This window comes from Sabethes cyaneus, chromosome 3 (genome assembly GCF_943734655.1).
Source record: "Sabethes cyaneus chromosome 3, idSabCyanKW18_F2, whole genome shotgun sequence".
In the NCBI taxonomy this organism is placed as follows: domain Eukaryota; kingdom Metazoa; phylum Arthropoda; class Insecta; order Diptera; family Culicidae; genus Sabethes; species Sabethes cyaneus.
The window spans coordinates 97,759,237-97,785,600 of record NC_071355.1 but is presented as its reverse complement, the minus strand read 5'-3'; the positions used below and the strand labels follow the sequence as shown (position 1 = coordinate 97,785,600).

The following is a 26,364-nucleotide window of genomic DNA, read 5'->3' as shown; positions in this document are numbered from 1 at the left end:
GGTCGCACAGAGGGGTAACTAGGGCAAAAACCTGGCCAAAATAAAAAAAATATTTTTTTTCGGTCTCCTAATATAAAATTTATTTTTTTTTTTTGATGCTCGAATAGATGCTGCACAAAGTACTTTTATAGCGAATTCATAAATTAACCTGGCTCAGGTCGATTAGCACTCAGCTTTAATCGAAGTGCTGTCAAAGCGTTCATAAATTAACCGAGATTGCATCGCGGTTAAACTGACAGCATTCAGTTTGAAGCGCAGGTTAAAACTGTCTATCATTACGGTTTACGGGTCGATCTGTCAAACTGCCTGTATCGTTCATAAATTTCGGGTTTGAGTTAGCATGAACCCAGGTTAATTTATGAATTCGCTATTAGTCAAAACACGTAGAAACATACTTATAAGTTTTGGCTGGTGTGCAGACATTGACAATATTCGAATCATTTTTTTTTAAATCATCAAGCATTAGGAAACGGATTCCACCAGAAGTAAACAAAACGATTAACAAACGATATTTGTGAAAACATAGGTTTCTTATACGTAATTGAGTGCATCTCAAATTTGGATATTGGACTGATTTTACAGGGTAATAGGACACCGCCTCTAGTTTCTGATAATAAATAACAGAAGTTGATGCTAGTGTTTCATGTTCATCATGCGCCATGCGTGAGAGTATGCTTGAAACTACCAATGTTTCCCTGTTGAATACAACAGATGTCGTTACTTTGTAACGCATATTGTACATTTCGAAAACAGCTCAATTTTGCGCGACAATAAATTTACTCAACACAGCAACATTACTCTCTCATGCATCTCAGTTTCTTTTGTCTTTATCGCTAATCGCAATATAACGTTTGACACCTGAACTAATAAATAGTTTGTAGGTAAACATTGTTTTTATTTATTGCGTTCATGTTGCGAAATTTAATTTTTTCGAATTGAAATGCCACAAACATATTCAGCTCCTGGCTCTCGAACGGTATCAAATCACTTTTCCGGGCTCTCGGACGTATGGTAGTAAGATGCTATGGAGAGGTATAGGAAATGATTTTTTTATCAAAATTAGGCAGAAGTCATGGAAATTAAGTATAACTGAGTAACTGTACCACAAATAAAATATGATTAGTGATTGTTTTTCAGGTAGGTAAACATAGATAAGTGAGAAATTTTTATTTTATTATCACTAGAAAAGCGCCATCTCTTGAAAAGCAACGGTTCGTATGGTGTCATATTCTGGGTTAATTCAGGTTAATATTTTTTGATTAGGCGGAGCTCAGGCGTATTGGGAATGGACCTATCCTTGGGTTAGTATTCCTGTATTTTGTTGGTGGAATACGACTACATGACCTATGTTCCGTAATGGCAGGACGCCAAATTCGGCCAAAACTGCATGGAGCCATCGTGTTGCTTCTAGATTGGCAGCATAAGTTTTTTCAGAAACTCGATCACTCGATCGATTAAAATATTGCTTTTCAAGCCAGAGGTACAGGTAGCCTGCCAAACCAGTTCTTAGCGAACTGGGACAGTTGCATATGCCTGTAAGTGTCTGCCAGATTTCCTTTTCCGTTTGCCTTAAAAAACTTCAGCAGGCTCTGGAAGCTGTTTAACGTCTACTTTAATTTCCACGTTCAGCACCAGCCAGTTGTTTTGTGTATAGGTCGACAGTTAGACTTGTGTTGTATCAGTTTTTTTGAACGCACGTCTGATTCTACCAATTTTTTATCGTAACACCCTCTATCATTCTGGAAAAGTAATTCAATTCGCAACAAAACTATAGTAAGTGTACCTTCGTACCTTTTACATATGCTTTGTTCTTGAGAATTTTTTATGTCTATTAAAAGCAATTGGTCTTCGTTCCACCACTGATATTTTTACCTTTGTTATACTATATAACAAAGGTATAGAAATTGGTCGAAAACACGAAGAAGATCCGAGGCACGGAGGGCAGAATCACATATACTAATCGATAGATCTTGACGAACTGTGCAATGTCTGTGTGTATGTGTGTGAGTGCAGCTCATTTTCTATCTCCTGTTTCTCGGGGATGGCTAAACCGATTCGTCCGCTATTGACCTATTCGACAGAAACTTATGCGCTGACGGTGGTGGTCTTTGGAAGTTGCCGGACGGTGAGAAAGTTGACAGTTTGCTTGAAGATTTGGAAAAAAGTTCACTTTTTTAATATTCTTAATGTAGTGAAACAATGTACAAGTGAAATTATTATTGCAAAATGTAAGAAAATTGTGTACTTTATTTTTGGTATATACTTTGTCAATGGTTTGCTTACAGTATCTAGTTTTCTAGACGCACTCTTCTTCAAAAAGTGATTGAAAAAGCGCAATCGTCCAGGTTGGACCAGTAAATGGTTTGAGTGTGTTTTGCTTGGTACCAAAAATCGGAGGAAAATCACATTAATCCCAAACAACAATGTGAGTTTTATTGCACTCTTATTGCGGTTGTCGTGATCAAAATTGGTCATAAAAGGTATCACAAGAATGTAATAAAACCTAAATTGTTCCTTGGGATGCATTTTTTTGATAGGGTAAAAAGAAATGCCTTACAAAAGTTCTTGTCATAAGTCGGACAGCTTGCGAAACCATGGTCGGGTCACCATAATTTTGAACCGAAAAGCGCTATTTTTGATATTTAGAAATTTTAATTAAATTGAATATGACAAAATTGAAAAAAAATGGAAAACTCCAGAGGGCTAACTGCTTTTTCAATTTTTTTCCTTGTTACCTAGTAATACATTTTGAAAAAACACAAATCACCGATCACATATGTAGGCAGTTAACTGTGACTTTAAGAAAATCGATATAAAATTTTTGGATTAACACGGTCAATAAATAATTAAAACCTAATTATTTTTCATTTAAACAAATGAAGGTTCTTTCAAGGAGATACTTTTCTCTAAGACTTTTGCAACGATGTATTTAGATTGCGACAGCCTTCTCCCACATTTTTGAGTTATACTGACTTGAATTAAATTCAATTATTTTTTTGCGCGAAATCATTTTATCTGAAAGTATGATTCGGAGATGGAGAATGCGCTCTTAGCAGCATAAAGAGATTTTATAATAAACAAATAACTAGTTGAAATGAAAAGCGATTTAATGCATAGGTTCATTTAATATATAAACCATTATGCGGCTGTCTTAATCCTTAGTGCTTAATGATTACTCTATTTGCTACTTGTCATAATACATATTACAAGCCGGTCGAAGGCTTTGATGGGCGATTTGAAAGAGTTTGATAGGCGATGACTAGGCAAACATTATTAGGTGCTTAAGATGAAAATAAAATTATATGTATCCAGTTTGAAAATAATAAAGTGAACAAAAACTTACCTGCTTGTCAATTCAACAATTATAGTATGATCCAATAAGTAAACCTTTTAAAATGTTTTGAATCATGCTGTATTTTGAATCCTGCTGCATCATCGAAGAAACTATTGCTTCGCAGATTTGCTACTTCACTATGTCTCGAGCTGAGATCATGCATGCGAAACGCCACCGTCGCCTAAGTTGGAGGAAAGTAAGCAATTTTTTGCTGGAAATGGAAATCGTTTCTTCGTGTGTTAAAGCATTTGCTTGAGAATTTGGTTGAGTGGGAAAATATGTGTTTGGTTTAAAAAATATTATACTTAGTTAATGTATCCATAGTTTAGGTTATGAACTAAATAAAAAATTAGTTGATGATTTGTTCTCATGTGTTTTCTTTTTCTTTTAAAAATTTCAGCTAAATTATTATCGTACAACACTGAAAATGTGTCGTACTTTGAATCGGTCCCGCTTGCAAGAATGACAAATAAGTTCAACGCCCATGATGATACACAGAATATAAAATCCCTATCGCAGAGTCGTGCAAAAACTACAGGCGTAATGCAACAATGGAACAGGTGACATAAAGTTACATTTTTATTATTTGTGTTAAATATCTTTTATTTTAAAGACTATTTTTGTAGTGAGACTATGAATATGTATATTTATTATTTAAACCGTCAAAATTGTTAATGTTAACATTTTATTTGCAATCAGCTAACCTCTAGAATTTATGCTAACGAATATGGAAAAATGTCAGTGCAAATATTGATATTTTAATTGCTGCTGAAGTCTATCATTGTTCTATTTGACGCCCTAATTTTGTTTCTATTTGTATTTGTGCATTCGTCTCATCATCAACTTGCAATTTTGCATATTGATCCAGAGTATTTCATTATTCCACAAAATACATTAGACACATTCCGCGGGCCGGTATACCAATCAGACATTTTATAAAACATGCTTTTTACATTGTTGATTATTTTTCAATAATTTGGCAATGTTTGAACCTTTCAAAACTGCCGTAACTGGTATTCTAGCATTTTCAAAAGTTATATAAAACTTGTATTGAAAATAAATGAAATTTACAAGAAATAAATGATTTTTCGTGATATTTTTGAAAATGCTGCTACAGTGCGCTAAAACTTTTCATAATATCACTAGTTTTCGACCAACTTACAAAGGAATATATGCTGAATCCATTCCAAAAATAGTTTGGATGTAATTTTGCAGTTATTTTGTATTTCAAGTGGATGAAATAGGGCCATTTTCTTGCGTTGTAACGTCACGAAAAAGGCGTACTTTTTCGCTTTCGCAGAAAAGTACAAATTCGAACAATCTAATAATCCGTATGCTCTTTGTACTCAAAAATACCTTTAAAACGGTGCCTAAAGAATGATGATAAGTAAAGTAGAACCTAAGTTACAACTGATTGAAGCTCGCGTTGTAACGTCACGGCGGACAGCCGGAAGGATTCAAAACAAGTGAGACATAAGTAATAACATCGAAACCTTAAGGCATTGCATAATAGTTGCTTCAGAAAAGTTTCTTCATTTAAAAAGCACTTGCTAGTGGTGAAAAAATATTCGGACATTAGGGTGTCCTCAAGCAAATACAAAAAATATTTTCTCTATTTTAAGTCAGAAATGATAGCTGTCTATAGAACATTTGAAGAAAAACTAATTTCAAGAAACTTCATTGAATGCTGAAAATTTCTATTTCTTACATGAAAAAAGTTATAGAGCCAAACTCTTAGGGACACCCTCAAAAACAGGGTTTTCGATCTAGCTCTTTAATAACACTTCGTACACCTTTTAGATGTTCTAATAAATTGGTAATCATATTAAATTGCACATTTTCGTCGAAGATACTAGAGCTCTATCTTTTTCCCTTTAGGAGCTATCCCTTGTTTCTCTCATTTCGACATGTTCACCTACGGTTGCCTTCATAATAACTTTTTTTTAGATATTCCTCAGTGTTCTGTCCTATATTGTACATGGTGGAATACAGCATAAATTGACTCACAAAAAACAAGTGAGATTAGCTGCTTATCTCCGAGATACAGTACATTAAAGAGTACATGTAAAAATAAAAAAGCCAGTAATAGCTTCTAAAGGGAAAAAGATAGTGCCTACTATTTTCGACAAAAATGTGCAATTTAATTAGATTACCAATTTATTAGAACCAAGCCATACGAAGCGTTATTAAAGAGCTAGATCGAAGAAAAAAGCTATTTTTAAGGGTGTCCCTAAGAGTTTGGCTCTAAAACTTTTTTCTTGTACGAAATATAAAGCTTCAGTATTCAACAAAGTTTCTTAAAATTAGCTTTTATAAAAATGTTTTGTAGACAACTATCATTTCTGACTTAAAATAGAGAAAATATTTTTGGTATCTGCTTGAGGACACCCTAATATCCGAATATTTTTTCACCACTAGAAAGTGCTTTTTAACCGTTATGTGTGCAACAGGGTACCCGGGTACCTTTTCAGTTTTAAAATAGTTATAACTCATTCAGTTTAAAACATACGTCATTGAAATTTTGCGACATCGTAAAACTCGTTGATCTTAAGTAATTGAGGTATTTTTGGTGCATATCCATAAAGGGGATTAGCCATGAGAGGCACTTGAATTTTTTTATTACGTAGGAGGGCGACAAGGGTACCCGGGTACCCGTGATTTGCTATGTTCATAACTTTGGCTATCTTGAACCGATTTGGATGAAACCAGTGGCATTTGATTCGTACATTTATCTAGTTTTGATTAGATAAAGCATTTGGCCATCAAATGACATGTAGTTCCCGGGAATTGGTAATTCCGGAGCAACGTCCGGTAAAACGTGGGAAGCCGTTTGTTTTGAAAGAATATCAGCTTTCGGCAAAGCTATTAGCTTTGAACTTGACATTGTGGACTCTTTTTTCATCTAATTATATAAATTGGTGACTTTAGATTGCATTGGCCATTCCAGAATTGGGTTACTGTACGGTTACAGATGGCCAGTTGGGTGCCTAATCCAATATTAGAATTGGTTTAGCGGATCTATTAGACGTTTTGAACCGATATGGCCAGTTTAGTACTGATTAATAATTTCGGAACTGGTTCCAAATGTATAACGGATGGTTCTACGTTTTAAACTGTTCTGAAAATGCATTATCTTGAATTCTGCGGTATCATCTGTGACTCCGTAGAAACCATTTTCGAAATAACCAATCAAAATATCTCGAAATGTAAAAAATATCACCTACCGAACTAATTCCAAGAACTTTGATACTCATATTGCCTGGTTTTACCTCCAATCCTAGACTGGCCACCCATGACCCCACAGGAACCTACTCCGGAATGGCCAACCTGATTCATCTCATTATATGAAATAGTTCATTGTATGAATTTTTGGATTTTTTATATCCGCATGACTAATTTTCCTGCAATACAATCAGTTCTCTACCTCACAGCGGACACTCTGCCGGAATTCCGGATTTTCGGGCCCCGTATGTCTTTTAATGGCCAAATGGCCAAGTAATTCAAAACTAGATTAATTAACGAATCAAATGACACCTATTTCATAAAAATCGGTTTAAAATTGTTGATGTTATAACAATATCAATTTTGGGTACCCGGGTACCCTTGTCGCCCTGCTAAAGGTGTTTTTTTTGTCGCACACATAACGGTTAAATGAAGAAACTTTTCTGAAGCAACTATTATGCTATGTCTTAAGGTTTCGATGCTATTACTTATGTCTCACTTTCTTAGCATCCCTCCCACTGCGCGACGTAATTTGTGAACAACCCCACAATTACGTAGGCGAAATAGTGAAAGACAAATTAACAACATATTTTTGGATTATCCCTTATGTACAGAGGGCAGCAACAGCGATAATTAACGAATATTAAATGAACAGATTTTTCGTGACGTTACAACGGAGCTACGACCCTCTCTATGCAAAGCAGAGCGTTGTAACGTCACGAAAAGTAAAAGCTGTTTAAAAATTAACTGCACTAACTATCGGAATTCTGAAAACGGCAAGTTGTTCAGTATTCATCTCTTATCAAATCATAGAAGAAAATATTTAGATAAAATTTGAAAGAGAGCAGAATTTTCATATTTATTGACAGAAGAACCAAAAGACGTATTTCTGGCGCGTTGTAACGTCACGCTACATATTTGCTTTCCAAAACAATCTGGGCAAAGCCAATGCTATTAATTTGTTCACTTTTAATAGGAAATTTTATGCTCTTTCCAAATATATAATAATATTTGGGGGTTTCTCCACGATTTTCCCAGCTAAAACATAAATACTGTGCAAAGAAGAGTCAAAACGTTGTAACGTCACGGCGGAATGTGTCATTAGATGCTATATTGCTCATACCATTTATAGTTGGGCTCATCCAGCATATAAAAATGCTATTAATTTGATAAATGCGGTAAAACAGAACATTGTCTAATGTTCATTATTTAAATTGCAAGATGCCACAAAAATGGTTAATACCAAGTAGCTACATTACAGGAATTTTGGTCATTTTGAAAATTTATTATAGGGTTTATTTCTTATTCCCGTCGTAGTAATTAAAGCCATTCTAATTTTCATCATTTATTGGATGAATTTAATGAATACTCCAAAAGTTCTTGTGCTGATTTGACTAAAACACACTTACCTTCCGATCCGTGAGCTTTGAAATCACTGAAAAGCGATTACTAAAGTATATTATTGAAATTACGCAACTGACTTTATTTCTTAAATTCGTCGTACCGTTTCAAAATCCGTCCATCAAAATTTTTCATCGTCCGAACTAAAAATCGCAACAATGTTTATGAAGCTAACGCGCATGTATTTGTATAGGACGCCATGACAAATGTTATTCTGCAAAATTTCTGCAGGTCAGGCAAGTTTTCCTGGTTGTAGAATAACGACAATGCGTTACCTGAGTTATTTTCATTTATATGAAAATTAAAACGATTAGTCCACATTTTCTTCTTAGTCGCACGAAAAAACGTAGAAAATTGGGCTGGTAGGACTTCTTTAATGATAAAAAGCATTTAAATAGATCTCAGCTCACTTTGATTGATCGCGTATGATAGACAACAAACTAAAATATTAGGGAATAACTAGTTTTGCATTGTGTGTAGGGCTGTCTAACCGGTAGTACCGGTAGTACCGAAACCGGTAATACCGACCAATTTTTGGATACCGAAATACCGGTTTTGACAAAGCAAAAAACCGGTATTTCCGGTATTTTCTAATATCTTAGTTTTTTCACACTGCCTTATTCGAAGAAGAACTAAGTTTGATGGGAGATTGTAAAACTCATAGAAAAACAATTTGGAGTTAATGCTGAAGAGATTCTGCTGCGACTACTAACAATGAAGAAGGTGAAATTGTGGGTCAAATAATTATAGCTCTTAAATCCGTTTAAGGCACAGTAGAGCATCTTTGCCATAAAAAAGTTTCGTTGTAAGAACTAGATGTAGCGTTTCAATTTATTTTTGAACAACTTGATATTTAAAAGCCACCAAATTATTGGAAGTTCTCAAATAACGAATTTAGGAAACAAATATCAGGGCCCAGCATCGTCACTTATAAGTAAATCACTATTCAACAATGAAGTAATGAAGGTTTAGTTTCAACTGAAGCAACGCCGCTTCGTTTTAAAACTGTCTTCAATCAGCCTCTATAAAACGGTTTTCACTTCATCATGTCGAACGATTTTAAAGTTTCATTTGTTAAATCAAATGTCTATCAAATATTCAGTAGAAGGCCAGCAACTTTGAATACAATTGAATTGAATTTAAGTAACATTTCCTACAATTTAGCGCATATTATAATTAATCTACTCAACATCGACAAATCGTGCCTGACTCAATCGTCGCCATTTGAAATAGTCACTAATTTCAGCTGAAGCTTGCTTAAAACGTTCCGTTCATCAAATGAAACAAATCGCTTCATGTATACAGCGAAGGTAAGAGAAAGTCTGCTTCATTTATTTGTTTCGAAGATGCCGAGCTCTAGTCAGAATACGGGACTATTTCCACTTTTTGGGCATTCTTGCCATTAAAAGATCTGCCAGGAAAGACTTTGGAATATTTTCGGAAGTATTTCGAGTGATACATTGATTAAACAAGCAGATAAAATTTCCAAGCTCTGCAAATAGTGGGATTGATAATAGAGAAGAGAAAATATCGGTGAACGATGATGAAGAGGATGACGCTATGCAAGGATTCTGCTCTGGGAATGCAGGAAAATTCGTGAAGAGACAATAGGAGACCGGGGCATTTAATATGCTGAAAGCTACAATACCGGGACATTTAAAAATAGTTAAAAGCGGGTTTCCCTACTATAAATCTGAAGAAATGAAAGTACCAGGAATTTGGTGCGCTTAGAGCCGTTTGTCAGACTTCGGTGAAAGCAGAACTTGTTTCAATCGTTGGAAGCGCTGGCTATAAAATCTAGCAAGGGAAATAAATCACTAAGCGTATTATATCTGCTTAAATTCTACTTTGCTAAGGAACAATACTGAAACTAAAGTTTGAAAATAGAGACATTTACTGAAAAACATCGACATTTCTATTGATTCCGAATAATCTGCCAATACCGGTATTTTACCGGTATTACCGGTATTTTCAACGCCAATACCGAAATACCGGTTTTCACCAAAAGCACCCAATACCGACAGCCCTAATTGTGTGTCATAAAAATACTGATATTTTTAATAATTTGTGTTGGATAGGACGGGAATAGGCAATTATGACGAAGCATCAACATACCCTATTTTGGTTAGGTGCCAGAACAGAATAAACGTCGACAAGAGGACGGCGCAACGGTTTGGCTATTGGACACTTGAAATATTTTGGGAGAATGAAGTTGTATAGGACTGATGGATGTAGGAACATGATTTGTAATCTTTCTACAGAGCCCAAAAGGAAACTCAGCCTCAGTCATTGTAGGTAGGGGTCATCCGCCAATTTCATGCTTTGAATCACAACTGGCTGGTTGCTTCCTAAATTATCAGCACGGTGACGAGTGTTTTCCTGATCCGGTTGAATTATCATTCAATCACCGTTAGCTCTTTAGTACGCTGCACGTGCCTCCGATCATTAAAATATTGGATGTAAAGCGAAAGTGGACGAGCAATAAAAGAATCTTCTTAAAATCGTTCTAATAGATAAAGCGATTAGCTGCCTCTATAAATTTGATCAATAGATATCTACGAGTGGGGACATAAAACTCCCAACGATCCCGCTTCCACTTATTTACAATGTTTACCATTGAACTTTATTTTCTTCTAATTAATGATTTTATTTTGCTCATGCAACGCGATCTATATCTATATCAATGAAGACTTGAAAAAAATAAGGCAAAAGAGTTTATATACCTTCATATTGAACGGCACAGTTCATGAAGGGCGGAAATTTATTGTCAAATATTTGGTAAATCAATACTTTATACAAGACATTGCCCTAATGTGCCTAAAGCTATTTTTCTTTCTGTTTTATATGACAACATAAACTAAAATACAAATATTATTTACTAGCTGAAGCCCGCGTCCGTCGCCTCGCGTCTGATTTCAACGAATCGTATCATTACAATCATTACAAACTTTTTCGCCGAATACCATTTTGCGGAACACCAATTCTCGGTTGACCATAACGCGGAATATAGAGTTTCGCAGAATACCATTTCGCGAAAAACTTTACGCGGGATGTACCATTTCACGGAAAAGCTTTTCGTAGAAAGTACCATTTCGCAGGGGTGAACCAACTGAAGGAAAGTAATAGAGGTTAGTAGATCTAGGAAAATAAATAAACCTAGACTGAACTGATCTTTAGGAGGGCTATCGCTCCCGCAGTGGCCGGCGCTTCCGACGGCAGGTCTCTGGCAACACTCGCGGCATGTGGCCGTCTCGCGCTGAATTATCTAATGTTACTATTGATAGTTTTTGGTAGTCTTGTTATTGACTAATGTTTTATGAAAGAGTCTAAAATTTCTCGAGTTCGATTAGTTTTTGAGTTACGCAAAAATTTCTGTTTTATTTGTATGAGAGTCCTTATCCTCCTACCACAGGGGTGAAGGGTCTCAAACCATCATTAAAAAAATTCCTGCCTTCAAAACCCCCCACATGCCAAATTTGGTTCCATTTGCTTGATTACTTCTCGAGTTATGAGGAAATTTGTATTTCATTTGTATGGGAGCCCCCCCTCCTAAAAAGGGAGAGAGGTCCAAATTAATAATAAAGCGCGAAAGCAAGAAAAAGGTCCAAATTCATCATAGAAAAAATTCATGCCTCCAAAAACACCCACATGCCAAATATGGTTCCATTTGATTAATTAATTCTCGAGTTATGAGGAAATTTGTATTTCATTTGTCCTAAAGTAGGGAGAAGTTTCAATTCACCATAGAAAAAATTCTTGTCTGCAAAAACACCCACATGTCAAATATGGTTCCATTTGCTTGATTGGTTCTCTAGTTATGAGGATATTTGTATTTCATTTGTATGGGAGCCCCCCCCCCCCCACTATTGAAAGGGGAGGGGATATAATTCCCCTCCTAAAGAGGAGATGGGTCTCAATTCACCATAGAAAAAACATGCCTATAAAAACCAGCGGGGTGGTGTGGCTGTCAAATCACATACATTGTCCATGTCCCACCCATCGGTTTTGGTACCTTTGGTACTGGGACCTACTTAACGGTTGATTCGTTTTAAAAAAACTGAAACTAATTAGAAAGCAGTTAAACACAGCTTTTTAGTTATAATTTAACTATTATTAGCTGTTATTTTCGATACGCTGGCTGGTTCCAAATTATCGCCATCCATGGATGTTTAGTCCGCATAATTTTGACAATTTCACACCCCTGATAAAAACACCCACATGCTAAATTTGGTTCCTGGCTTGATTAGTTCTGGAGTTATGAGAAAATTTGTATTTCATTTGTAAGGGAGCCCCCCCCTCTTACAAAGGTAAGGGGTCCTAATTCATCATAGAAAAAATTCATGCCTCCAAAACACCCACATGCCAAATATGGTTCCATTTGATTAATTAGTTGTCGAGTTATGAGGAAATTTGTATTTCATTTTTATAGGAGCCCCCCTCCTAAAGTGGGGAGGGGTCCTAATTCGCCTTAGAAAAAATTCTTGCCTCCAAAAACCTTCATATGTCAAATTTGGTTCCATTTACTTAATTAGTACTCGAGTTATGAGAAAATTTGTATTTCATTTGTATGAGAGTGGGGGAGGGGTCTCTAACCATCATAAGAACCTTCCCTGGCCCCAAAAACCCCTATTGCATACCTATAGAAATGGGTTTCTGTCTGTCTGTCTGTCCGTATGTTCATTATAGATTCGAAAACTACTGAACCGATCGGCGTGAAAATTTGCATGTAGGAGTTTTTGGGGCCATGGAAGGTTCTTATGACGGTTAGAGACCCCTCCCCCTCTAAGAGGGGGGTTCCCATACAAATCTATACCTATAAAAAGGGATTTCTGTCTGTATACCCTTATGTTCCTTATAGAATCGAAAACTATTGAACCGATCGGCGTGAAAATTTGCATGTAGAGGTTTTTGGGGTCGGGGTAGGTTCTTAGGATGGTTAGAGACCCCTCCTCCCACTAAGAGGAGGGGCTTCCATACAAATCTATACCTATAAAAATGAATTTCTGTCTGTCTGTATGTTCCTTATATAATCAAAAACTGCTGAACAGATTGGCATGAAAATTTTCATATAGGGGTTTTTGGGGGCCAGGGAAGGTTCTTATGATGGTTAGAGTCCCCTCCCCCACTAAGAGGGGGGGGCTCCCATACAAATGAAACACAAATTTCTGCGTAACTCGAGAAGTAATCAATCAACTGGAACAAAATTTGGCATGAAGGAGTTTTTGGATGCAAGAATTTTTTCTATGGTAAATTAGGACCTCTCCCCCTTTAGAAGAGGGGGCTCCCATACAAATGAAATCCAAATTTCCTCATAACTCCAGAACTAATCAAGCAAATGGAACCAAATTTGGTAGGTGGGAGTTTTTGAAGGCAGGATTTTTTTCTATGGTGAATTAGGACCCCTCTCCTATTTCGGAGGCGGGGGGCCCCATACAAATGAAATACAAATTTCCATATAACTCGAGAACTAATCAAACAAATGAACCAAATTTAGTATGTGGGGGTTTTTGGAGACAGACATTTTTTCTATGGCGAATTATAACCCCTCCCCCTTTTAAGAGGGGGCCTCCCATACAAATGAAATACAAATTTCCTCATATCTCAAGAACTAATCAAGCGAATGGAACCAAATTTGGCATGTGAAGGTTTTATGAGGAAGGAAATTTTAAATCTGCGCAATACTGCATTGCATTTTTTTAAAGAAAGCGCTGCATGCAATCACTCTTTTTGTCTAAAATATGACTAAAACTAATTAATTAGAAAGACTATTTAGCTGGGTAATTTGATCATTACAGCGAATTCCGGTCTTAAATTTTTTATTTTTCTAGAACGACAATCTTAGTGTTGCTGCTAACGATGATATTTTCTGACAAGTAAAATAGTTTCAGTTTCACTTTATATTATTTCGCTGTCACATATTCTGGCCCTTTTGTAAATAATGGCGTAATATTCAACAGACATTTACAAAAAAAATAACGCAATGATCATAGTTATGCACAATGTAAAAAAATACATATATAACGAAAAATGCGCAAAATTAGGAGCTGCGCAGAATTAGGTGTGTTCACCGTAATTGAGCAATTCCAGCTCAAAACGCTGAAAAAAATTTTTTTGACTCGACTATTTTTGATTGGAATGAAATTTTTCTGATGTGTTGGATACTACCGTTCTGATTCAAACTTCGAACACTTAAGCTATGCTGAAACTTTGTTCAAAGAAAAATGTTCGAAAACATCTCTATTCTACTCCCATAAATGGTTTAATAGCATGACAATTTAATTATTTTCGTGTTGAAATTTAAATAATGAGGATAAAATGTTAATTTACAGTGAAAAACACTAAAAAACTGATGTTCGGTTTTAATTCAAACTTCGAACACTTTCGTGGTCGACATTCAAAGCTCGAATATTTCAGTCTCAGACATCGAACACTTGTATTACTTTGAAAAGTATTAATGTTTTTAGTGTCATTCAACTGAAATAAGTGAAATTTCATCCTTTTCTAAACACTGTCTTTATAAATCCACCTAACAGTATGATTTAAAATTTTCACACAATAATTAGTTTCAATCCGTACTTCTGTAGTCAATTGCTAATATTTGCAAACTCTATGTACCACATCTAAAGCAAGTTAATTTTGTACAGCTTTACAATGCAGATAATTCATTTTTCCGAAGGAAAATCCGGAAAAACCGGATTTTATTCGTGGGTCTTCGAAGTTTGAATCACACCTCAAAACGTGATTCAAACTTCGAACACTTTTTATTTATCTAATATCTTTGAAATAATGCATAAAACATTGTATTTTAACTATGCTTAAGCACATATATATCTTGCACTTACCTAATAATCGCGAAGTGGGAAGATAAATGTTCTAAAATTGGTAAAATAATGCAAACGAAAAAACAGCTACTTTTGCTTGAAACGCTAAGAGTATGCGAACGAAGTTAAAATCTGAGTTCTCACTTTTTTCCAGCGCCTGCTGATTTCTTACAAGGAGTCCTCCAGTTCAATGTCATACCTCACGGGATAGAGGACATTCTAACGAACACGGTGGTAGTAAAATAAGCATAATATTTTATTATATTAGCGATACTAACGAGCATTTTATTCTGAAGTGTTCGAAGTTTGAGACTGTTCTAAGTTTGAATCAAAACGGTACGCAAGAACTCATTTTCCACTAAAGTTGATTATTTTCGTCAAGAGTAACTTGAGTAAGAGGGTGTATTGGGAAATGAGATTACTTTTCTTCAAAACATCATATCTTGAAAACAACCTATTTGATCAAAATGACGTCAAAGAAAAAGTTGAAGAAAATTAATAGCAAATTTGTTTATTCAATCCGGGTTGGAACTTAATTCTATCTGTCAGATAAGAGCAAATGAACATAATAAAATCATCAAGTTTCAATCCGGATTGAATAAATAAATTCGCTATAAGTGTATTTTCAGAAAAAAATTACACTGAAAAAAAACTTTTTCAAACCATGATAAAAATCATAAAACGTCAATTATCTCAAAACCATCCCCTCCGATTTAGCTAGTTTTTTTTTAAAGATAGCTTAATTTATGCCCTAAAATCCGGTGAAGAGCTATCGATAGACGCTCTAGGATTTTTTTTAACTTTGTTGAACAAATTTTTTAAAAACATCCAAATGTTTTTATTTGTAAAACTCAAACAAAATCAAATTCTACGCATAATATTGAACAAATTTTCACATATAAACTTTTTTCTTAAACCCAGCCATTCATTCCAATCAAAAATAGTTGAGTCAAACCGTTTTGCTAGTTGACCTGGAATTGCTCAATTGGATTTTGTCTTCCCAGTTGGGCTCGAGGTACGACACTGGTCCAACAAACTAGTCATCAAATGTACGAATCTCGGATGACAGCTTGAAGTTAATAGGATCCTCCGCAATTCTCTTGTACTCTAACAACTGGCTGGCTGTCGTATAAACACAGAGGATTAGGTTTTGTAAACATAATATAGCACGTTAAGGCTTTGACTTTCAATTAAGCCTAGGAGGCCTTGCACTTGTTACATTCGCAATCCTGCGATGAGCATTTGTAGTAAATTGTATGACATGCAAAATTCCGAATAGCATAAATACCAAAGTATAATATAATCGACCATATACCTATTTCATTGGCAGCTGTCATAGCTGGTGTATTAACTAAAAGGTTGCGTGGCTCGTTGTTTTGTCACGGCATCGCACCTCCTAGCTCTGCTACTCATAATCAAGATTACCGAAAGAGCTTTATCGTGTATTACCACCTGAACCCCATTCTACCCATGCAAAAACTACAATTTAAATATATTAATCAAATTTTTGCAATATAAACTTATCTTTGGTATCCAAATAATTGTAATGGAAACGATTATGGAGACGCTCGGCCTAATGTATTTACAAGCTGTGCATACCCATCGGGAGTATTTGTTTCACTCTTTGTCTGTGCGAGCTTTTTAACGAAATGACTGAGCTAACCGCATCTTAACGATACTTTATTTACAGAGCAATACCAGAATCCGACTACATTCAACTGGGAACGCTGCGGTACGGAATACGCTTGTCGAATCAAAACCTGCTCAATCTCAACGCTGGCACAGAAGACGCTCACCGCAACAGCGCCAATGTTGCCACTCAAGCTAGAGTGTCGGTTAATTCGCTCGACAATTCAACGACCAACGGAAGTAGTAATGTAAGTACCGGTGGTAACAGCAGCAATAGTAGCAGTGCAACTAATAAAGTTTGCTGCTGTGTTGGAAGCGGGGCGCTTGAAATGCCATGGAACAACAACTATGCGCGCACGCGTTTACCGATACCGAATACTTCAGGTGAGCATATGATCCAATCAGGTTTTTACCGTGCATTATGAATGCATCATTTTTTTGTAGTAAATACGAATAAAGGCCGATTTAAACTATCGGCGTTAGTCATTAAGCCGCTAATTTAGGTTTAATAAAAATTGTAAGATGCGTTGTTTAGAGATCTAAATACTTATTAGAAATATTTTCGAAAAATATTCCGCTTGGCATTCGTAGAATAATAGAAAGTATTTGGCGTGCTACCTATTTATTTAAATATAATTTCATCCAACAGATAATCAATTTGATTTTAAACATAACACATAATGTATTTATTGTGTTAAACTTAAAATCAAAGTAATGAATGTATGCTATTCATGACTTGTGTTTTATGCTCGTTAAGGTTATTAAGTTGAGCTGTATATTCCATGCCGGGTGAATGCGTCTATTATAATTCCTTAAATTGCATCGTCCAATTAAATCATTTTTGATTTTTTTATTTCGCTCGTCTCTATAAATTTAATCAAGATTCCTAAACCAAGCAAAATATTGTTTTCTTTGAAGTGTAAAATATCCAATTACAGACTTAATAGTTAAATGTTATTATCAATCGTTATTGATTGAATAATTACATAAATAATTTCAACGTTGAGTCTTATGAGTTTACACTATTAATGTGCGTTTTCATAGGGTGCTTCTTACATTGGATTATATGCCTTTCGTTATTGGTGAACGGCCGCTCCCGTTTGCGAAATATACTGAGATATTGTTTTTAGAGTTTTTTGTAAATAGTTTTCTGTTATTATTTCATGAAATTTCTGGTATATTACTCACAACCGAATGTTAAATATTACCAAATTATTTTTGTCAAGAGGCCTTTCAAAAGTAATATTTGCCCAAAAGTTTTAGTAAACTTAGTAAGCACAACGATATTTTCCTCCCCATTACCAGTACCAACATCGATTTTCATCCAACCGATATTGATAAGCTTGTGCTTTTGATTCGCCCAAATTAAAAGCAAGAAATATAAGCTTGTAGGAATATTAAACTTAATTCATAGAAGCACCCTCTCGACGATTTTTTCAACGGTTTGGTTTCACTAAACCAAAACTGCTCTGTAGCACGCTGTCTTAGTAGGTGTATCAGCGAAAAAATATCACACTTGCGTGTAAAGATTTTCCACCAACATACACTGCATGAGGAAAATTCAAATTTTCGTTTTCTATCTTTCCAGCTAAGAATAGAAAATCGTCGCCCTCCGCATCGGCAGCATCATCCTCATCGAAATCCACTCATCAGCAGTTGCATTTTGCTCAGAAGCAAATTAGTGCGGAGCAAGCAAGCAAAGGAAGACTACAGTATAATAGCGAGCCACCAAAATCATTTTCATCCAACAACCGTGATCATAGTACTAGAAACGATAGTGTTACAATTAAACCAAACCGTGAAACATCTCACACTTTGTTCCCAACCGTATGTTGCTACAGTAACAGATATGCTAGTACTTCTAACAAAAATACTAAAAATAACAACTTAGTTAAAGTGAGCAACAAGTATTCCGACAGCAAAAAACTTAAGATAGTGAACAACAAAGATGAACAAAAGAATCAGTCTTCGAATGGCGATAATCATTCGCATAATATTCAGAAAGGAACAAATATAGACAATTTTCCAAACTCAAAAGAATTATGGCCAGAATTTTCGGAACATGGCGCTGCCAAAAGTGCACAGCATCTCGGCGAATTCGCTACGGTGGTTCGTAAAAAGGGCGTTTTCAATAGCAGTGAAGGCAGTGTGAAGAAAAGCGTTGATGGCAATGATTTAAATTTAAATTTCAGAAACGCATCACTGTTAAAAGAAGCGTGGCCGAAAGATGTGAACATAAATAATTTGAAAAAAGAAAATATATCAAGTGAGGTGTGTTTTGGACTGAATTCAAGTGTGAGTTGTACAGGATACAATAACAAACGCGCTCTAAGGAAAAATACTTCTTCAACTAGTGATGATGTTTGCGTGGATAAATTGTCGTCTGTGACGCCGTCGGCTAGCTCATCACCATTACTGCGATCACCACAAACAGCAGTAGAATCGTGGTCATTTGAGGACGGTTTTGAGATCGCGGTACCTCGAGCACCACTTTCTTCGCCAGTCCATTCAGTGGATAATGATTGTGTTCCGAGCAGTCCAACTTCAAGGGTTCCCTCGTCAACAGATCCATGTACACCCGCACTGAGTGCTACTGCGTATGACGGGTTACGCCATATTTTCAACGAATCAAACGACCACCATTTGAGTTGCATCGATAGAAACAACAAACCTGCTATAAATAGAACAGCAGGCAATCGCGAGAAATCAAAACACATCACCGATTGTAAGCAAAATGTGGAAGAAAATCTTACGTATGAAAATGATATTCCTAAATTTGAATATGTGGCACTAAGGAAAAGTTCACTTCCGGTAATTAATCATGTGAACGGCACCCGGTCACAACCCGGCCGAAAACTTTCCTCTGATATTATTAGTACAACGGGCAATGCTCGCTCAGATGGACTATCTTCGAACGTGGTCATTTGTCATCTTACACCGAAATTAGGTCCGGTGGACCATTCGAACGTCGAATCTCGTTTGCAGTCATTGAACCGATATTGTGCTCAAAATCTGAACCCATGTTCGAATTCATCAGATTTGGAAGAGTTTGGTTTCATAGACTCTTCTGATCTTTCATCAACAGGAGAAGATATCATAACGGTGATCAGTGAAGAAAATTATCGTGAATTTCAGAAAAATCATTCAATACCACAAAGAAATAATTCTGTGAATGAAGTGTGGAATGGTATTAGTGCTCCCGCTCAAATCGCTAATTACTACGTTGGTTGTTCATCGGATGAGCTTAGTAGTGTGTGTAGTGGCAGTGAATCGATTCCTGCGGCAGTAATAAACGAGTACGTTAGGGATTCAAGCCAGAGTACTAATGAAATCAACAGTACAAAATACGACCAACCGCATAATTCCGATTGTGAAGAAAACCGAAAGGAACATAAACTTCAATTTCCGATCTGTGAACGAAACGCTGGTTCCATTGTCCAAAAAGATAGCAATAACAATCAACATGTTAAAGACGGGGGCAAAGAGTTGAAGTGTGCTGTGTCTAATAATAGTAACAACCAAATTGACGGTGGTGAGAGTATTGTGTTTAATAACCGAGGTTCACCATCGTTGAGGATCGATAATATATCAACAGATAGCAGATCAAAAAGTTGGAGTTGTTTTGGCAGAAATCAGCTATATGCCAGGATATCTCCAGATAAGCCGGTAAGTGCGACTCAAAAATCAACTACTATCTAGTTTGTACAAATCCAATGAAGAAAATAGGTAGATCATTTAAATGTTCTGAATCGTCTGCTAATAGTTTATGTTAAATGCTAATTAAAAATTGGACAATGGTTTCCCCATGCTTAAAATAGTAAAATAATCAAATTTGTTAATAAAAACTGCAACAATAATCCGCCATAACATTGTTTGTGGCGATTGAGAGTGACCTAAAATCTTACGGTATACAAATCTCGAATAACTTTTCGAAAGGGCCTAAATAACATTGAAAGATGCTCTTCGGTACCCTTCTCTTTCGTTGAACATGAATGCATTTCAACGCAAGTTTTGGGTTATTAGCTAACGTAAGCTAGAATCAGCAGTATCATTCCGATCGACTGATGGACTGTATCGTTCTGCAATGTGCCGCTGTTTATCTTCATAGCCTTTGGACTCCGATTCGAATAGGATAAAAGATCGGTTCGAATCCGGTTGTAAGTTGCTCTCGTTAAAACTGTTCATTACTTTCTTCTATCATTTCATTTCTCTATTCGAAAAACTACTTTTTAAAATAAAAAAAAATCGATTGGATCGTGGGAAATATTCACTCAGATAATTTTTAATCATTATCAGAATAATCGAGCCTCAAGCTCGATTAAGCTCAAGCTATTATTATTTTGAAAAATTTGTTTACGAAATTTAGTTCACGGGCCTAATTATTCGACGATTAACATTGGCCTTGAGGTACGACACTGACCTAACAACCCAGTCGTATTTTGAAATGGAGGAGATGATGTTAGAGTCAATAGGATCTTAGCACTAGTTTCGTATTTATCCTGTTCTTCTAACCACTAGCTGCGATTTCTGTCGAATAACGGGTGACAACTACAATTTTGGAATTTATTTCTCAAGCTGTCAAAAAAGACAAAGATGCTTAACAAGATCTGATTTACTGAAATTAAAGATACATTGTTTTTGCTAAAAAATGACCACTTGACAACGGTCCGTAATCGGTTGTTCGGCGAAGCTTTCATTCGATGTCAGAACAGGAGCGTTGTAGGGCCGTTATGTCAACTTTTCGAATGCATCTCTTGATTCTACCAATCAACTGTTTGCAATTCGTGGTTCTTCAGTTATTTTTGTACACCAAGGAGCTCAAAATTCCGAAGAAATCTTCGATTGGACGACACTGAGGCAGTTATGGTTTTTGGGTGCAAATGGGATCGAACGAATATTCAGGAACGATTGTGTTTTTTGGCGTAATGCGATGAAGCATTATACGGTCAAAACACGTATTGTTTGATGTTATTGTAGAAACGGGATCAAAATTTTCTTCAAACATTCGTTCTGGTACACATCTCGATTGTTAGCCAAACCAGAGGGCTTGGACCAAAGCTTAGAAATACCTTTCTCAGAAATGACAATGTACAGCATCACTTTATGTTCAAAAAAAGCAAAGCCTAAGACTTGACCCTTCTTTATCGACAGACTTCACAGCCGGCTATTATAGTACTGGACAGTTACGGGGCTAGTGCATCAATCCAACTCTATCTAGCAGCACCGTCTAACCGAGATTCGAACATACGACAACTGGGTTATTAGACCAGCATCGTACCTCGAAACCAACTAAGTGGTTGACTTTCTGTTCAACCCTATGTTTAAATTTGTATTTTATGTTCGGAGATGCAGTACAACTATCCATAGAATAGCATGTATCGATTATTTCCGGAAAATGTGCGTCTTCAAAAGAGGGAAGTAACTTTCGTCATCCAAAACAAAGCATTTTCCGAAATAATTTGTTATTAGCCAGTGACATTGGGAATTCAGGGTCAAATCTGTTCCTTAGTATTTTCCGAGACTCTTGTCTTCTTTCGGTACTTTATTCCGACTGTTTTCAATATTTTGCAGATGTACTGGTGAGAACAGTTGAAGGCACATGAACGTTTGCGTCCATAATTTTGGTCTTTCACTACCTTGCTTGCGAATAGTTATTGGGCATCTTAGGATATAGACTAATCTCAAGTTTTTAGTCTTGACCTTGAAATGTGGCCATACATATATATTAATATTTTTTTGAAACGATGGTTCTACAATTGATGAAAGGACGGTAGGGGAAAGAAATGAAAGTTTGTTGTTGAAGGAGGGGAAGAGCGGAAAGGAAGGGGGGGATTGGTAGCTATACTTGACAAGTAGTCATTTTGACTCCTACCTTTTGTCCAATGCTGGAAGGTGCATGAGTCGAACCAAGCTGTAATCTGAGATTATAACCGGATTCGAACCCACAACACCCGCCAGGACATGTGGTTCGCTTCCGGTGTTATAGTGCTTTATTATATAATATGAGTTCTTCAGAGTACTGATATGCCACACGCCATTTGAAATTAAAGCTTTATTTCTTAAAATCAAACATCCTCACCTGTACCTCAGGGTAGTCCATTAGGACCACTACTGTTTTCTTGGTTTATAAACGATATACCTCGACTATTAACATCCAGCAGTAGATTGCTTTATGCGGATGATGCCAAAATCAATATGACCCAGTTAGCATTTTCATATGTATAAAAAAGATAAAAATCTGCATTACGTACAGATAAACATGCCAATAAATCGTACGTGATGCGCAAAATTGGCATATCCGTACTATTTTGGAGGCAATATACGTGATTAGGAATAATTTTAAACGTTGCGACTATATAAGTATTTACCCAAGTAACCAGTAAGCACTAAACACTAGTCCTTGGACAACATTGTATAAGCATACAGAACTATGATTAAAAGCATATTTTTCTTTATATACTTCTGTAGAACTCACATAATGCTAAAAAGGCGAAATAGCGGGTTGTTAAAATGCTACGCCACAAGCATCCAGTAAGCATTATCAGTGTTTGTTTGAGGCTTAAACGAAACGTCATTTTGTCTACATTATCGACGTATCGAAAAAGTACCGATGGCATATCGTTTGTTTGTTATGGTAAATAAAAATTGATTCGGTCGGGATTTAAAAAACTAAAAAAGCAAGCGATTTTTTTTGCTGCATCTCAAGGGGAGCAGGATAAACAGAAACCATTTCTGGAAATGCTGAATAATCTTACCACCTAGACAGGGCTCGAACCGGGAGTTAGTCATGCAGCCTCATTCGTTTCCTTGCACCTTTGCTATCTAAACCGTAGCGGATGTGGTTGAGTGAGATGAAATTAGTCGCATTTAAATCTTGGTGATATTCCCTCTCATATCATAGCTACTTGTCCTGCATTACCAATAGGGTAGAAAAAGACGGCAACCGTCAGATGGAAAAGGGTACAAATAGTGGCCGCAGAATAGCAAAATAAGAAGTCAAGTACAAGCCGTCAAGTACACTTACGGCTCGTTTTAATGCAATTGACTAAATGCATTATATTGTTACGTTATATGCGCATATATTGCTTTCTCTAATGCTGATTTACGTTAATGCTTCTATGCATCAACAATGTTAATATACGTTTTATAAGCATTAAGATTGCTAATATACAAAAGTTTGGCACTTGGGATGCAGAATTATTTCCAATATACGGTTTTAGATTAATGCTTATGGTTACTTGGGTATATACGATAATATCCGATTAAGCGCGACTTTAAGATTAAGCGAGAATTATAAAGCAGTATAGATGATTGTAATATTAACTTAAACCTTAATCGCATATTCGGGAGTTTTAAGTTGCGTGTTCTAAAAACTGTTATATAAAACGCAAGATAGAATTACAAATGATTGTCAAAATTTTTGCACGTTTATTGCCTCCACTTTGGTACTTATATGTTCTTATGAGGTGTAAAATATCACCTCATCATGATTTTGTATTTCTCAGTTACTTTTTGTGTGGACCCCATTGTCAGTGTACGATAACCTGTATGCCTGTTGCCAGTCATGCCAAAAGGGAAGGACATCCGACTGGACGTCGCATTAGCAATGAAGAGCTTGATGTTGTTTGTAACCATTGACCCTTTTAAGGGCTGCGAACGAATTGAAGAAGATGTTTAAAAGAAATTTTTCTTGATCAAGTGTTGAATAATTAGGGGAGTGTCGTCGTGGTTGGGCCACGTTTTGGAATTCGCCCATAATTTTCCTTTCAAAAAAAATTTTGGAAATCTAAATACATAGTTGCGAAGGTCTAAGAATAAGATATATTTCCGGAAAGTTTTGAACTGATTGCTTGAAAAATAAAAAAGTTATAGGCATTTACGTTAAGACAAAAATTGTTGTCATAGTCGGGCCATGTTGTACAGGTTAGGCCATCGCAGAAAATCTAACACATGTGTATTAAAATTCTATATAGAGACATGAAAAGAATGAATTCCGTGAACCCTGGCTCATATAGGTACAAATACCCTATTTTTGATTGCATTTTTGCGAAATTTTGGCGATCTTGAAAAATCAATATTGCTACAATCGCCTTTTCCGAAGTGTACAACTACAATGAAAAAAACAACAAAGATCTAGGTTTTTATCGTATTAATTTTGCTTTATTTCAGCACATTTCACGTAATCACATTCGTGATTATTGCGCTTCTGCGCTTAAAATTATGGTGGCCCAACCGTGACTACTCAAGTGGCCCGACCTTTACAAATAGCGCTTTTCTAGTATTTCACTTTGGCCTTCCCAAACACCTTACTGGAGGGATTTTTTCTATAGTCCTCGTGTGCAGCACAACACACTTACGGGTGTTTTGAATACACGATTGAAACTCACAATATTGTGAAAAGTTAGCTATCACAGTAAGAAGTTTTACAATGGTTGTATCATTGATATCAAGAGTTACTAAAACTGTTAAATCGTGATGGCCCGACCATAACAGTGGCCGGACGATAACGACAATACCCTACTTTTCTCGTTAAAACTTTTAGTGAGTCGTACCTAAAACGTAACGCAAATTACATGCAAGCTTTTGAGGCATCCAACTGAAACTGCTAAGCTATAACACTAACATGCTATAAAACATTTTTTGCTGTCGCTGATAGGGTTGCCAAGTCTGAAAATTACATAAACCGGCCGGTCGGTCTTGCCTTCAGAAAATGGCGGGGGTTGTGTCAGCCGCCGGAAGTCGGTTGACAAAAACCACAATGATCATTAAATGGATTATTGAAGATAACTAGTCAGGGCATATAGTCATAGAAACTGGCCCAAAACACACCAGAATGACATTGATTTGTGAGACAGAAGAAGAAAAAAGATAACTAGTTTCAGAGTGACAACTACTTGCTTCTGGTGCTAGTGGACAATTTAATGTATTTTACCGCCAGAAGCAAAGTATTGTCACTGCAAAACTGGCTATTTTCAATGATCCACTGCTCAGGATTGCTAATAAATTCATTAGAAAATTTAACAAATCAGGAAAAAAGTACAAATCCGACTTCATATGTCGGAAAATCGGCCTTTTTGCAGGGTTGACCGGCCACCGGCTTTGCAGGTGAAAAACCGGTCGGGCCGGCCAAAAACCGGCCACTTGGCAACCCTAGTCGCTGAAGTGATATTTTCAGCCGAAAGAATTAAAAAAAAATCAATTTTATCTTCAATTGTTACTTAGTGGTCTTTGAAAAGATCGATTGATGGATGATATTCAGATTCGGCGTGAAATATTTGCTTGGAGGTCGAATTCCATGATAATTATGTGCCTTTTGGCACAGCATTTTAGCTAATTCACTCAAACTAATCCATTTTCTACTTCACGTTGATTTGGTATTTGGTATTAACTGATGTTATTGGAGCGTCTTAGTAGAATACGAAACCTGTAATTAAATAAAAAAAGTAGAGACATTTTCCAATTAAATTCTACTATTTATATTTATTCGCGACAGATACGTATTTCACCTACGACTTACAGGCTTCATCAGTGTCTGTTTTCGAACCAAAGTGCCAAAGCAAAGCAAAGCCATGGGTATTAGAGTGTCCCAAAATAGCACTATGTCAGGAAACCCGGGAAACTTTCTTCGGGAAAGTTGTTCGTCATAAAATTTTCCATCTAAACAGTATAGCTACGTTACTCTGAGATACTGTTCGATACCCTGTTTTGATGTTTATTTAAATGAAATTTCGAAAATTTTAAATTTTTGCCGAATTCAATAAATTTTTGTAACCAAATATGACTCCAGACATGCCACCATAACTTTTTTACGAATGTATCAGATCCCAATGATTGTGAAAAAATAGTTAAGAACCTTTTTTCACCTACTTTAACATTTCTAAAAATATTTTTTTGAATTTACTCCTGAAAATGCCATTTTTTGATAAAACTCAAATGTGCGACCCCTAAATCGCGGCA

At 36.1% G+C, this 26,364-nt stretch overlaps 1 protein-coding gene across 1 annotated transcript in view; it reads left to right on the top strand.

Annotated features, from left to right (window-relative positions):
- The window catches only part of LOC128742086 (uncharacterized), a 121,498-nt gene that overhangs the window by 53,566 nt on the left and 41,568 nt on the right, over window positions 1-26,364 (top strand). Inside the window, exons 2-4 of the mRNA XM_053838297.1 lie at window positions 3,735-3,894; window positions 16,469-16,791; window positions 17,996-20,073. Of these exons, the coding sequence (XP_053694272.1) occupies window positions 3,797-3,894; window positions 16,469-16,791; window positions 17,996-20,073 (2,499 nt within the window). The 5' untranslated portion in view covers window positions 3,735-3,796. The remainder of the gene's footprint in view (window positions 1-3,734; window positions 3,895-16,468; window positions 16,792-17,995; window positions 20,074-26,364) is intronic.